This window comes from Pseudopipra pipra, chromosome 2 (assembly GCF_036250125.1).
Source record: "Pseudopipra pipra isolate bDixPip1 chromosome 2, bDixPip1.hap1, whole genome shotgun sequence".
Classification (NCBI taxonomy): Eukaryota; Metazoa; Chordata; class Aves; order Passeriformes; family Pipridae; genus Pseudopipra; species Pseudopipra pipra.
This window is the reverse complement of record NC_087550.1, coordinates 5,169,498-5,184,767: the sequence shown is the minus strand read 5'-3', so window position 1 is coordinate 5,184,767 and position 15,270 is coordinate 5,169,498. Positions and strand designations below refer to the sequence as shown.

The following is a 15,270-nucleotide window of genomic DNA, read 5'->3' as shown; positions in this document are numbered from 1 at the left end:
CTTGGCTTTCTCAATCTGTACTGGCAAAAGCATTTGATTTCTTTTCTTTGGCAGGAAACTTGGCCAATTTGGGGCATGAAGGGGGAAGCAGCTTTTGCAACAGCCATCGTGTTTTTCTTCCATTACAGAATATGAGCTATTCTCTTGATACAGTTAAATTTTTCATTCTTTTCCAGCCTCTCTTTCAGGCTTTAAAGTGAAATTCATCTCAGTTACACAGTGGCAGCCCAAGGGTGCAGAATTTTGGGTGACTTTGCTGTAGATCACAGCCTATATCATACTAGGTTTTTTCTTTTATTTTTTTTTCTGTTTTCCTCTTTCCTTTTACTGCAGCACTTTCAGCCTTGTTGCTTTTCAGGGTGAATTGGTCACATCTTACTGGTGGGGCGTGGTCCAGTGTGACTTGTAGTTCTTCACCATGGCATCTGAAGTTCAGCCAAGCTGTTTTCATGAGTTCCCAGTTCCATCTGAAATTCTGAAATTAAAAACTACCTGCTGTGGTCACAGAAGTTTTCAAGGCACTTTGTCACCAGTAGATCTGTGTCTTTTGACCATTGCTTCCCCATCCTGTTCTGAACACTGGATTGCTGAGCTGCAGTGGGATTTAACTGCAGCTCAGGGGTTCTTCATGTGGATGAGAACAGCTTTCAGTCCTGCCCTTCTCTTTTTGCTGGGCCCTCTCCTGCTGCAGTGGAACTTTTAACACTTGATAACACTGCCTGCCCTAGCATTACTGGGGAGCATCCTGTACCAGTCCCAGAGATGATAAATTACTTGATCTTTCTAGAAATAAAGCAGCTATAGAAATGTAAAAGATTCCTTAAATGACAAGTCATTCTGTTTATTGTGTCTTTATGAATTGAATGGATACTTCTGTGAGAGTACAGCTTTCTCTGTTTACATAAATGATAATGCCTTCATTTTCCTTCTAGTCATTGTTTTTGTTTTGTTTTGTTCTTGTAGCTCAAAGCTTTCAGTAATACACATTTCCAAGGAGCATGTGTAGATTTCACTGCAGAAGTTTCTGATTTTACATCATTCATACCATGTTCTTTTAAGGTTCTTCGGGGATGGTAAGTCTGTTGTTTTACATGCCACCATTTTCAGTGATATGAACTTTTTTTTTTTTTAGAAACCTTACTAAATTTCAGGCAACTGAAAACACATAACACATGCCCATCATATTCCATCATGTCTTAGAACCTTTGTCTTGCAATGCATCTCAGTAACTCTCATCCTGTCCTTGCTTTGGGTAGAATGCATTTTGCTATCCCTGTGGGAAGTTTGCACAGTCACTGTGATTCTTTTTTAAACTCCAATTAGAATTTATTCCAGATTTTGAGAACTTGGTACAGTAGAAGTGTCTGCATTCCCCTCGCATCGTTTGACTCTGGAACTGAGGTTTCTGTACCACATGATGTGATTTTGCTGCTTTGGGTTGCTTCATAGCATAGCCTTTGAAGTCACCTTACTTTTAAGCTTGACAAGAACAGAGAAATTTTTTATTCTTTGTGTCCTTAGCAAATCCTAAGTCTTGAAAAAAACTTTCTGTTAATAAGCAGCTCGAGCAGCTTATCTTTTCTGTTTCATTATTCTTGCAGTTGGCTCCTGTGTTACGAAGGGGAAATCACTGACAATCACTGTGTGCTGGAAGAAGGGCTCTACGTTGACCTCAGTTCCTGTGGCTGCCCAGCTGCTACAATCAAATCCCTCAAGCCTATTCAATATGTAAGGACTATTGGGAAAAAAAAATAATAACATTTTAGAACTCTTTTCCTAGTCAGATGTCTCAAACAAGTGCTTGTGGTATATAGAGGAAAGAGTGAAGTTTGTTTTCTTGGCTTACAGGATTTTCTGGGTTCAGAACAAGTTGGGCTGCGTGCACTCATGCACGTGGTCGCTTGTAGGTGTGTGCTCTTGGGTGTTCTGGGCTCAAAATTGCTCTGTTTTGTACAAGTTGCATTGGTTAACATTTTTCTCACTGGTCCTGTGGCAGGTTCACCCTGGATGGGCACTGGGTGCCCCCAAGGCCACTTTAGCCTTATCCCTCCTCAGCTGGACAGGGGAGAGAAAATACAGCAAAAGACTCGTGGGTTGAGATAAGGGCAGGAAGAGATCACTCAGCAGTTACCATCACAGGCAAAACAGACTGAGCTTGGGGAAATTAATTTGTTACCAATCAAATCAGAGTAGGACAATGAGAAATAAAACTAAATCTTAAAAACGCCCTCCTTCCACCCCTCCCTTCTTCCCTGGCTTAACCTTACTCCTGATTTTCTCTGCCTCCTCCCCACAGCAGCTCAGGGGACAGAGAATGGGGGCTGCAGTCAGTTCATCACATGTTGCTGCAACTCCTTCCCCCTCAGGAGGAGGACCCCTCACACTCTTCCCCTGCTCCAGCAGGGAGTCTTTCCCACAGGATACAGTCCATCAACTTCTCCAGTGTGAGTCCTTCCTTGGGCTGCAGTTCTTCACAGACTGCTCCAGTGTGGGTCCCTTCCACAGGGTCCTCCCAGCAAAACCTGCTCCAGGATGAGCTCTTCTCTCCATGGGGCCACAGGTCCTGCCAGGAGCCTGCTCTAGCCTGGGCTTCCCACAGGATCACAGTGTCCTCTGGGCATCCACCTGCTCTGGTGTGGGGCCCTCCATGGACTGCAGGTGGATTTCTGCTCCACCAAGGTCCTCCATGAGCTTCAGTCTTGCAATTGAAGTGGCTCCTCTGCCCACTCCTCTCTAGCAATTGCCACCATCTTCTCCAAAACTCTTCGTCCTCCCCTGATCACAGAACACAAACTCAGCCTATGTGACATGTGTCCTTCAATGTAACCCTCATGAAGCTGGACTTAAGAGATTACTCAATTCAGGGTTTTTTTTTCACATATGAAGTCTTTTTTTTCATTTGTGAACAGATTTTTAAAACAAAAGCAAAAAAAAAAAAAAAAACTAACCCCCCAAAAAACAAACAAGCAAACAAAGCAAGCAAAAAAGAGATACCAAAAAAAAAACCCACCAAGCAAACCCAACCAACCAAAAGCCACGGGCATGGTGGGGAGGATGTACAATTTGAGCTTGAGAGCTGGACTTTTCACTAGACAACACAGATACAGTGACTTCAGTGGAGCTATAGCTTCCCACCTCACCTGCTGAGAGCCTGGTTTTTAAGTTGGGCTTTTGGACACTGCTGTGCTAAATCAGAGTGAAGTATTAACATGGAATAGTAGGTCTCATCCAATCCCCCAGCCTGTAATCTCACAGGGAAGTAACTATGCAGTTTGGCATAGTAGGAAACTGCTGGCAGCCCTTGATTACTGAGGGCCAGGCCCTGGAAGAAGTGTGTTTGGCAGGCTGTGTGTGGGAAGCTCACATGTCTTCCTCTGCCTTGTGAGAGGCTTGCACCTCTTAGCTCAGTTCCTCTCTCTCAAATAGGAGCCCTCGTGTTTCACAAAATCAGGGCTACACAGCATAAAATGCTGTTGAACCCCACCTGTTTCACAAATAGCAGTGCCCTCAGTGGCCCCTAAGTCATTGTGAGTGCAGATCCCCCAGGTCAGGGCTCCCAGGCTTTGTGTGGCACCGACGTGATGCTGGGCACGGAGCAGTGGGTTCCGTCCGTGGTCAGGAACAGCCGCGGCTCATTCTGTGCATTGTCCACAAAACACTGTTCCTGGAACAGAGCCCTCCTTATTACAACATATTTCTGTTAGCTCATTCAAGAGAGAAGCAATGCTATTCCCAAGTGGAGCTGTTGTGTAGCTTTATTGAATTCATTTGTGGCCCTGGGAACCCCTTCCATTATTCGGCTTTCAATTAGCAGACCTAAGGTGTGTCTCTTGGTTGCTTATGTGTGAGAGGGAGAACCTTTAACCCCAACACCAAGCCCTGAATGTGCATTGTCTCCTGCTCCACTTTTCAGTGAGATGAATTTGCTGCAAGTGTGTCTGTGAAGGACTCCCACACTGTGGTGGGGAGCCATGCATTGCTGTGCGTGAGGTTTCTGCATCCCAGATGTTCACCAGGAGAAGAGGTCCATGTGTGGCACTGGCAAAGGGGAAAAATAATATGCTTTTAGGAGTACAAAGGCCAGCTCATTACCAGCCTTTGGGAACAGTCCAGGCCTGTTTAGTGGTGTAGGTGTGGTCCAGCTGTATGTTTTAGAAGTAGATTATATCAGCCAATTCTTTGGGATTGGAGAAGAAAATGGGCTAGAGAAAAATAGGGGCATGGGATCTGGGTATTCCCTTGCTAATTTGCAGGATTGTAGTGATAATTAACTGTATGTTACCCTGATTTTTGTACAGCTGAGTGAAGTGTAAAGCGTAACTTATTGAGTTTTCACTTCAAAGCTGTAACAGTTTGAGGGGCTTATTTAGATGTTGTCAGCTGCTGCAAGATTTCTGGGCTCCGTTTTGGAAGCAGAATTTGAGGATTAACATTCCTTATTTGCAGTACTCCCTCACGGCATCGGTGGGATTTTGTGACCTGACGGAACAGCACTGTAAGGTGGCAGTGGAATTTTTGTGACTAAGGAAACAGCACTGCCTTAATCCATTTGAAACAGCGAAGAACTTCTGCAAAGCCTTGACTTTTTTTTTCCAAAAATAGATCGACCAATTGAAGATGAGGAAAGGATTTGAGGGAATAGTTTGTTCTATGGAAAATGCAGCTTTCATGCAAACAAAATGTTTGCAAACAAATATAACAAATGTTATATGCTTATTGTCCAAGGGCTGTAATACTCAAACTAAATCTTCAGGAGGCCCTAGCTGTTCTTTTTTCCTGCTGTTCCATTTTGCTCAAACTTAGAACGATCTGTTTTGTCCTTCTTGGAGTGTTTAGGAAAAGTTGTAGGTTAACGAGAGGATAGAAAGAAGGAACAAAGCAAATGTATGCCTTGATAATGAGTGTGTTATGTCCTTTGGTTTTGATATTCTGTGAGGAAAAAATAGTGGTGTAATACTGCTGGTTTCCGTTCCTACATCAGCGAGGACTTGCCTTTTGTGTTTCCATGGGTTCATGGAAAGGAAAGCAGCAAAAGAGTGGGTGAAGTCAGCTGTGCCATTTATAGGGCCATGGTTGCTTATTGGGGAATTTACCCAGTGTTTGTTGCTTGAAGAGGTTATTCTTTTGGGATAGTGACCCTTATGTTCTTGCAATGGGGAGCTCTAGTGCTACCTTTTCTCAGACAGGCTGTATTGTCAAACTCCCTGTCATATTTGCTGTGATTTCCGTGGACAAGAATATTCAGTATTGTTGCAATGAGCACTTAGTTTTCCTTCTAAAGTGTTAACAGCAGTCCTTAAGTTAAACCAGTCTCAGTGTTTCTAAAATCAAAAATGAGATCCAGGTTGTAGGTTGTGCAATGCTTTTTTTGTTTGGTTGCTTTTTTGCCCTTTTCTTTTGAGGCATTCCTTATTCTTGCTCTGATCAACTATGACAGTTCTTGTATTTCTGTATTGATTTTCTTTTTCTAAGTTAAATACAGGTGTTAACCAATCTTCCCAGCATTCCTGTGAGGCAAATAATGAAATCAGATACAGGAATGAATTGGTTTCCCAGGGCCAGGCAATGATTCATTCTGTGTAGCTGGGACTGGACCGTGTGTGTTCTGTCGTCCAGCACTGTGTTCCTCTCCCTCAGCCAGGCATCCATCCCACACTGAAGGGAGTAGCCAGGCAGTAAAGACAGTTGTAAATGATGAGTTAGCCAAGGCTGAAGTGTAAGATTTTCCCATGGATGTTGAAATACAGCTGTGGAGGCTCATCCAGTTCAGACTCTGGCAAATGCTGTTTGCAGAGCAGCAGGTCAGCACAGACACGAAGTGGGAAACTTCACCAACCCTTGCCATGACTGGGTTAGTCATGCTTTGGTCTGGCCCCATGGACTTCTTTCTTTGGCATTATTAGGCTTTGGCATCAAAGTTTGCAAAATCTAACTTTGCAAAAAAAAGGTGTGAGGAAAAACATGTTTTGGCTGAGCCCTTTTCAAAAGGGCTCTATTGGTAATAGTTTTCACAGCATTCATAATGCAAAATTATCCATATGTTATCCATACCTAAATCTATAGTTTTTGTTACAGGCACATGTACAGATTCACCTGTACAAATGATTTTCAGTTCCAGTGCCCTTTGGTCAGCTGCTTTGTGTCTGCACACTGCTGCTTTACAAAGCACCTAAGCTTTGCACTGCAAGCAAAAGGCATTTAAAGGAAGCTCATCTTGAATGATCTTTGTTTAATATCAAACACATCAGGCTTGCATTGTGTTTTTTTCTGAACTAGTAGAGTATAAATATCTCTTCTGAATTGTGAAAAATTTGTGGTGCACAGCTTCTCTCCATTTAAAAAAAAAAAGCTAAAAATCATTAGGGGAAAGCCTGATCTGAGTCGAACTGCACAAGAGATTTTTGGTGTGTTGATTTCCATGGCTTACCTGTGTCATTGCCACTGCATCATGTGCTGTGTGAGCCACAGGCTACCACACCTGTTAAGTAAAGAATATCAGTGTATTTAACAGTTCACAAGGCTGCTTATATCTTGAAATGCTGTGTAAATGTAGCCTTTCTTCATCACTGGCCTCCTGAATATATTAAATCTCTTCAAGTTTCTCCCTGGACACTGGCATTAAAAAACAGAACAAGCAAAACCTCTTAAAATATTATTGGTGCTGGTTTAAGCAAAGGCACTTAGTTCCCCCACACATAAAGTGATTCTTTAGTGCTTTGTCATTCTCACAGTTGGCAAGCTTTTCCCAAAGGATGGCATTTCAGGTTATTTTCCTTGAAATAACTCTGAAAGGAAGCTGAGGTAATCCTGACCTAGACATGGGAATGACTTGCCAGGGAACGTGGATGACTTTAGCTCACCTTTGAAATGGGGAACTCGGGTCCACCTAAGGCAGTGAGGTTGTCCCCTCTTGTATTCTCTGCCAGTTGCCCTTCCTCTGGCTCTTGGAGAGCCCCTTTCATCCCTGGTCTGTCAGGACTGGGCCTTCATGAAGAAAGCTGGTCCTTTGAGCCTCACAATTACCTGTCAGTGGTGAAAGTTCCACCTGAAAATGGGTGAAAATGCTCCTCAGCATTCTGCAGGGAAGGGTAGGAGCAGGATGCCTCTGTAGGAAGCATAACAGCATGGCCTCTAAACCTTGTTTTTCGCTGTTGGTAGTTTCCATGGAACTACGAAAACAAAGTCAGAGAAAAAAGCCAGGCCAAGTCACTGCTGCCAGCTGTTGGTGTATAAGGGAATACATAAAGTGAGGAATCAGCTCCTTGCTCTGTATATGGTTATGGAAATGTGAGAGCTCAGTCCTTGACACAGCAGCCTGTTTTCTGTCTGTGCAAGGTCAGTGGAGTCCTCCTGAGGTGTCGCTGGGAAGGTGGTGTCAGCCCTTGTCACGGGCTGTGTGTGTGCCAGGGACACAGTGCCTGCTACCTACAGACACACTGGGACTCTGAGCAGCTGGACAGGACATTCCCAGGCCATTCAGGTCAAACAGTCTCACCCCAGGACAGCTGGAGTCATTTCAATTGACTCTGGAGTCATTTTAATTGACTCCACCAATGTGCTGTCCTGGTTCTTAGCATATAAATGGATATGCTGTATCGGATAACTTGTCCATCTAGTACAGCATCCCTGTCTCTTGACATACTGAATATTGCAGCAGCAGGATAAACATTTAGGCTTGGGTAACAGTGTCTGGCAACATGGATGCCAAAGGGTGTTTCTCATGGTCAGTAATGCCCTTGTGAAAATTGACCTTGTTGGACCTGTTCTGGACACAATTTCTGGTGTCTGCTCAGGTGAAAGGCAGTGCCAAGACTCTTGCAAACAGGAGTGTGATGGTACCTGCCCTGCTGAGCAGGGCAACCTGAGAAAGAGCTGCCTGTCTGCTGGTCTGGATTTCAAAGTAAGCCCTTAGTCACACACTGTAAATTTGACCCACCCCATCTAGCAGAAGGCACTTGGGAAGAACTGACATTCCAAAATAAAAACACTGCAGGTTTTAATCTCTTTCTAGGTTGTAACATTAGTTTTTTAGGAGTACAGTGAGCTTTAAAAACGCCTCTGATGATCCCCAGCATCTTCTTTAAAATACCTCAGCAAACTCTCTGTCCTTGCAGTGTTGCATGACTTAGATTGTCCCTGCACTGGTTGGCAGAGGAAGACAACTTCTCTGAGGCAGATTCTGGCCAACCAGCTACATACCAAGTGCTCTGAGTCAGTGTCAAGTAAATTTGTATGTCCTGAATCACCACTGAGCTGTTCAGAGACACTTCACTACAATACATGTGCCTCCTCAAACATGAAAGTTAATTTCTCTTAATTGCTCGGTGCCTGTGTCAACTTCAGTTCAAGATTTTGCTTCATTCCTTCCACCTGAGGCCATATCTTTGCTGCAAGAGAAATCCTAACTTTTGCTTGAGCCAGCTATCTCAGGGTAACCTCTCCTAAGAACAGGGTGACTTTCCTGGAGAGGCTGATCAGAGGTTACCCAGACCTGTTCCCTCCTCCTGCAAGTGCTTATGCTTTAGGTTACAATATTCCCCTTATGGCTTTAGGTTAAAAATGCTGAAGAATTGTGCCAGTGTTCCTTGTGCTAAGGCAGAGACTTCATGTATTTAAGTATTTCCTCCGTTTTTCTGCTGATCTTGTAGCTGGACCACATTTTCATGCAAACTGATCCTTTTATTTGCTTTCACAGGCAATCTATCAACTGTAGAAAAGGACATTAAGCGAAAAGTGTTTCAATTCTGCATGAGATTGAAGGGTTTACTAATTATGATGTTTCCTCAGGATAGTCAGGAGAAAAATAGGAATGCCTGTTAAAAACATTGAGAACTTTTTAGTTGACCTTTTTAACCTCTTGCCGTTTGTAGCTCTCTAAGATTTTTGCAGTGAACTACTGCTAATTGAAGTCTGTGGACACTCTACTTGTTATTTGCATCGCTGCTTTAGGTGCAATCTGCAGATCACCCTGAACACTGCTGGTGATGTGTTCCATCAGTAAGTAAATAACCTGGATTTATGAAAAGCAAAAACTTAGGCCCTGATGATACAAACCAGATGAAAATGATTTTTTTTCAGATGCAGAGGCCTCTCTGCATCACAAAGTGACTCACTGTGCTTGGCATGTGTCAGTGGGGCCACCACACTCCGGTGACAAAGCCACTCATAAATGCAGTGTGTTCCAGCTCTGTGTGCTTTGGGTTTTTTTCCTTCTTTGTTAAAGGGAGCATGATCTGACCCAAAAGCACGTGGAAGTTCAACTGAAGTGGGCAAATGTGTGCCTCATGTCTAACACCTGAAGTCAGACTATTCCCACTAAAACTTTGCTTTTTTTTTTCCCTCTCTCCTTCCTCCTCCCCCAGGTTTTTGCTGAGCCTTCCATCAGTCTGTTCACCCTGGAATGCTGCAAGGGCAGAGAGCTGCACTTCAGTGAACCTGTCAGCTCTGTTCTGAATGAGGACCTTCATTTTTACACTCAGTCTGTGTGGGTGAGGAGTGGACTGTAAGTATGGAGTAAATATTCCTGTCAGTTTTGCACTGTAGGGACTAATACTGAACATGCATTTTCTCACCCTGTCCATAGGATGTTTCACATTCTAACTTTAATTTTGAGACAATATAAAATTCTAAAATGCAGTTGAATGCCAGACACACTTCTTGTATCAAGACCCAAAATTGAACAAAAACTCTGGGCAGGGTGTGTATTTCCCCTTGTAAGAATTGTCCTTTCATCTCTGTACAGTAATGACCAATAGAGCCTGTTGTTCAAGCAAGGAGCCAAAAGTAAGTTTTGATTGCTGACTTATAAAGACAGATAGTGTAAACTCAAACCGCCTTTATTGACTGGCTGTAAAATACCAGCTATAAACTGCAGTGATTTAAACCACTGCATTGGTTCAGTGAAGCTTGTTGTGCTGACTGGCTGCCAAAGAGGCAGCAGCTTCTGAGAGAAGCTCAGGGTGGATCTGACAACTGGAACAGTAATTTGCTTCTGTTATTAGTTTAACCCTCCTCCCTGAGTGTGAACGCACACCCAGGTTCTTCTATGAAAACTGTTTTACATCTGCAGGAGTGACCCTCTAACCTCTTCCATGTGTTGCCCCTTCACCTTTTGGAAAATCTCTCAAGTGTTCTGTCTCTGACCAGGTTTTCAGCCTCCACATCCACAGCAGCAACAAACAATTTGCAGAGTCTCATCCTGCGACTGAGACTGGCTGGAAACTGCTGTTCCTCTAATGTGACACACACTTCCTATGTTTCCCACCTTCTTCACACAGACAAGGCTGTAATTTTCTTGAGAGAATAATGAATATAAGCATCCCTACAGAGCTTTGCCAATTCACTATGAGTTCTAGTCCCTAACATCTGCCCCTTCCATCCTGAAACCTTGCTGGGAATATAGAGTGAGTGATGATCTGCTGCTGTTGTCTTGAGGTGCCCCAGGTGAGGGTGGCAAACAGCTGCTGTTTGGCTGAGAAGTGCACACATTCCCCCTGATCTGTGTTAGTCTGGAGGGGGAAAGGCCTTCTTTGGGAGGAACACCTGACTGATTTCTGGTGGGAGTGTGTAAATCTCCATTCCTCTATGGAGATGTTGAGGTCTGAAGTTCGTCCTGTTGGGAAACATCCCTTTATGAGTTTTCTCTGCCCTCTCATCAGGGGTGTGGAACTGGAAACTGAATCCCTTTGCCCATGCATTTGGCTGTAAAGGAAGGGTGATGGCTTTAGGACCACATAGCAAGAAAGCACAGGAGAGTGAGTGCAGCACTGCAGCCCCTCCTGCATCTTTCTGCTCGTTACTGTGCATCCAAGCCAGGTCAGCTCCTTCCCTGTCTTTGAGAAGGGTCAGGGCAGAATGACTGGGCTTCCTCTGAGTTGTTTGTGATGCTCCCTGGGAAGCAGACCCCCACAGCCTGTCCCCATCCCACGTGGCAGATAGGCAGCCTCAAGGTGTCAGGTGATCGTGGGAAGTCTGTGGGTTTGTTTGCCTTATCTGTGATTAAGAGCTCAGGAAGGCGGATTTGGAGGTTTTTTAGCTTCTTGTCCCAAAGCCTGCTGTCAGCTTTAGGCAAATAACAAAGACTTACTGGCCACCTCAGCAATGGCACAAGCCTGGGCTGTGGCTTGGCAAAGGCTGCTGAGGTACTCTGAGATGTGGGACAGGAGGCACAGCCTGGTGAGAGCTGAGGTGAGTTCTGCCTGAGTTGCTGAAGGCCAAAAGCCCAACCTGGCTTCATCTGGTGATCACTGTGACAGTCTCTCCCCTCTCTGTTTCCTATAACTGTCTGCTTTGAAACCGCATTCCAAATGAGACTGTCCCATGCTCCAAGAACAATGCTAACAAATGAATTCTCAGTGACCTGACAGGAAACATTGCAAGGAAAAAAAGTCAGGAATGGATTAGAAGGGTAAAGAACACAGAGTGGTGGTCAGGCTGCTCTGGATACCTGTTAGTCAGGAGGGATGGGACTTCATTTGAGGAAAGGGATACAGCCTCATTGCAAGGCAGTTCACACTTTAGGCTCCATGGAGCCCTGAGCAAGGCTGGCTGTCGAGTTCCTCCAAGTTATGTGCCATGGGAAAGGCAAATTCCAGGTGCTGTGAGCAGGGTGGATCTTTTCTCACTGACTTGCAGCTCACCCACCCCTCACGATCTTGGCAGCTGACCTGCAAAACAGGTAACCGGGGAAACCAGCGTTTGCTTTGTGTCTGCAGGAGTTAAGGAGTCGTTTAGGATTCACACAACAATGTGCTATTGATACAAACAGAGGGGATCTGTGATCCTGAAGCTGCCCTTTGTAAGCAGCATTCACTGAGCAGATGCCCAGATAACAAGGGGGTCTGTATGTGCCAGTGGTGAGGGATTCAGCCGTGCCCACAGCTCAGATATATTCACTACAGGAAAGTCTGCTACAGCAGGGTGTTGGTTTTGGAGTAAACATTTGGTGTTTTCAGACAGGTTGAATAGCTATAAAAAGCTTTAACTGTAATGAAAACATAGGATGAGATCCTCTCATAATTAATATGTACAACCAGGCAAAGCTGCACCTGGTGTGTGGCTTCCTAATTTCTTAACTCTGCCTGCTGAAACCAGCATAATTCCCATCTGGGTCCTCCTATTTATGGAGAAAATAAATGGGGGGGGAGGAGATGGGGAGTGGAGTTTACAAATTTCAGGCAGAAAAAACTAGAAAACAGGTCTCAGCATCAACAGAAGGCAGTAAAACCACTGACATGGGTGGCATTTTGCAGCACAGAAATAGAGGTTTGACATAAGCACCACTGTGGAGAGGTTTGGGGTTTTCAGGAGCACAGCCCTGACCTGCAGTTTGGGTTTGCTGTGGTTAACATGAGGCCCTTCATGTCCTATTCTCTGTATTCCAGGTGGATTGCGTACGAGGGATGTAATTTTTTAGGAAGGCAGATTCTGCTGGAGCCCAGTGAGATTTCAAACTGGAATGAACACAGTGGCTGGAAAGTAATTGGCTCCCTTCGTCCCATGAAGCAGGTACTGTAAGACTGTGTGAGGACAGGGTTTTTTTTGGACAGGGATTTGGTGCACAAGTATCAGCTCTAGCAGCAAGTACAGTGGTGTATGTTGTACTCCTTAAATCAGGCCAAATGGTGACAGCCAGAAGGACCTACTGGAAGATTACTGAAGCAGAAAATTCCTCTTGTGGCAGTTATTGAGATCTATGTTCGCCTCCTAAAGGGAAATAATTCCTAGTTTCTTGGAGCCAAGTTTTGTTTTTCTGAATTGCTCATTAGCATGTCCTGGAGATGCTCTATTTTTACACTTTTGCCATAAAACAATATAATGAGAAAACCAATTCCAGACTTGTTTCATAATTAACATAAATGGAAGCAAGAGCAAATTTTATTGTGCTGCAGCCTGGATTTCCAAAACAGGCAAAGTTCATGCAGTCCCACCAGGTTTTCCCTCTCTACCTCACCCCAAGTAATGCCAAGTTCAGTCAAATTCAAAGGTTCAGGTCTCAAAACCACAACATTCTTAGGAGCTTTGCAAAAGGTAGATGGAGAAGCAAGACTGAGATAAATGTCCCTGAATCAAGGAAAAGGAGATACAGTTGTGCTTCTCTGCCTTTCCAAGGCCCAGCAGGCCATCAGTGACACACAGAAGCTCCAGACCAGTCAAAGCAGGTGTTCTCACTGCCCAGCCTTGCAAAATGAGACAGGCTTTGCTCAGTGACTTCATAATGCCTTTTAAGGAATATATACACTATACTGATACACATGTTTATGGATGCTTGGTGGGAGAGAGGCTTTACTGCCTGCTTGTTTTAATATGGAAAAAAGGGCATTCAAAGCTCCCAGAAGAAAAACTGTGCTTGAGTTTGAGGTTCCAGCAGAGCTGCTCTTTATAACTCCCTGCTCTTTATTTGCACTGAAATCAGGGAATGACAGAGCAAAAGCTCAAACCCTGTAACAGCCCTACAAAATCCTTTTATTTTTTGAGTAAACTGAGTAAACAGGGATGCCAAGTCAGTACCCTGTTTTCTGTGTATTTTCAAAAGCAGAATGCATGTTCAAAAGTGGTTTATGTCTGCCATATACTCCAGTTAACGGGGTTGAAGTTACTGGATACGAAATCCAGTAAGTTTTGTGTCCCAAGAATAAAAAGCCTGTGGAGTCCAGCCCACTGCCTGGCCTTGGAATGACTGAAATGTGCTGAACTAGACATGTTTGCATACCCCAGGAATTAGGTCTATAGCCATAAATACATTTTTCTTAAAGAAAACCTATCTGCCATTGCTGCTTAGAGCTGTGAAAGCCGCTTGCTGCTGCTTCACATGCACATTTCTAACAAAAAAATCAGTGAGCATCATCTTCTGATACTGGAAATTGGACACAGTGTTTAGAAAACTGATGTGAGGTGGAGGGGAGGCTCTCTCACATCAGCTGTGGTAATCTCTGTGTTGTAACCTGCTCCCCTCACCCCCTCCCAGCCTGCAGTGTACCTGAGGGTGAGGAACCGAGCCCAGGGGCGGTACCTGACGGTGGCTGGGAGCCTGGCAGACGTCAGAGCGACCTCAGTGTGTGCATCCCCCTACAACGGCAGGAACACCCAGGTCTGGCACTACTGCAGGGGGCTCTTCAAGTCCAGGGTGAGTTTCCAGGTGCTGGAAGTGGGTGGGTTGTATCCCTGCTCTCCTCTGACCTTCACTTCTTGCTTTTACTCTAGGCCACCACTAACACCCAGATGGCTTTTGTTCTCTCTTAAACCAAAACTCGTAAAAAAAACTACATCTTCTTATAGGTCACTTTGATCTGTCTGCTTGGGCAAGTTGGGCTGCTTCTCACATCTGTCTAATGGGACCGATGCTCCTGGAAGTAGAAACCAGTAGAAACCTCGTTTTGTCTAAAGTCGCAAGTTTAAGTTTAAAACTTAAAAGAGTAAAGAATTTATCTGAAAAGTAATGTGTGGACGGAGTAAGTGATTTTCTGTTATTGCTGCCCTTGATAGTCTGCTCTTGGTATAAAAAAAGCTGATAATTTAACATAAAAAGCTGATAACATAAAAACCTGAAGTAGCAGAGACACTGCCTTTGATCAGACAGCTGATAAGTTGCTGCATAATCTGTTCCTCACTTGTCCTCACTCCTTCTTACCAACTGCAGCACCATTTCCTGACATATGCTCAGTGCCTGAAACAAATCAGGCACAAAACTGAGGATTTGTGGCCTGGATCTCACCTCTCTTCTTGTTCCTTAGGCCAACAATGCCTGTCTAGATGTCATTGGTGGCAGAGACGTGCCTGGGGCCAAAGTTGCCCTCTGGGCAGAGCATGGGAAGGACAGACAGAAGTGGAGACTCAACGAGGATGGAACCATCAGTTCATACCTCAGTGAACAACTGGTCCTTGATATTAAAGGTATTTAAAAAACAAACAATCCCTAAACTTCTCACATGTTTTAGGTATGTTTTTTGATTAGGGTTAATTGCCATATTCCAGGGTTTTTTGGTGGTTTTTTTGTATTTAAGGTTTCCTGTTAGGTTTATGTCCGGTTGCTTGTCAGTGGGACAGCAGGGCAGGGAGGAACCTTTCTCTTTTGATTCCAGAGGTTTATTTTGATCAAATCAACTACTGTACTTCAGAGAGTTGAGCAGTGCTGATGGCAAGGAATGCAAGTTAAAGACAAAATGGTCAAGAAGCGACCACAGAACAGCTGTGGCTCAAAAAGTGAAAAGGAGTTTAAAAAAGAAGGCTGGTTAAAATTGTCATTGCTCAATTACAGACACCTCATGGAAT

General features: G+C 44.3%; 1 protein-coding gene across 1 annotated transcript in view; it reads left to right on the top strand.

Moving 5' to 3' along the window:
* The window catches only part of CRYBG3 (crystallin beta-gamma domain containing 3), an 86,102-nt gene that overhangs the window by 69,018 nt on the left and 1,814 nt on the right, over positions 1 to 15,270 (top strand). Inside the window, exons 16-21 of the mRNA XM_064643643.1 lie at positions 964 to 1,073; positions 1,602 to 1,728; positions 9,363 to 9,502; positions 12,384 to 12,507; positions 13,967 to 14,125; positions 14,733 to 14,892. Of these exons, the coding sequence (XP_064499713.1) occupies positions 964 to 1,073; positions 1,602 to 1,728; positions 9,363 to 9,502; positions 12,384 to 12,507; positions 13,967 to 14,125; positions 14,733 to 14,892 (820 nt within the window). The remainder of the gene's footprint in view (positions 1 to 963; positions 1,074 to 1,601; positions 1,729 to 9,362; positions 9,503 to 12,383; positions 12,508 to 13,966; positions 14,126 to 14,732; positions 14,893 to 15,270) is intronic.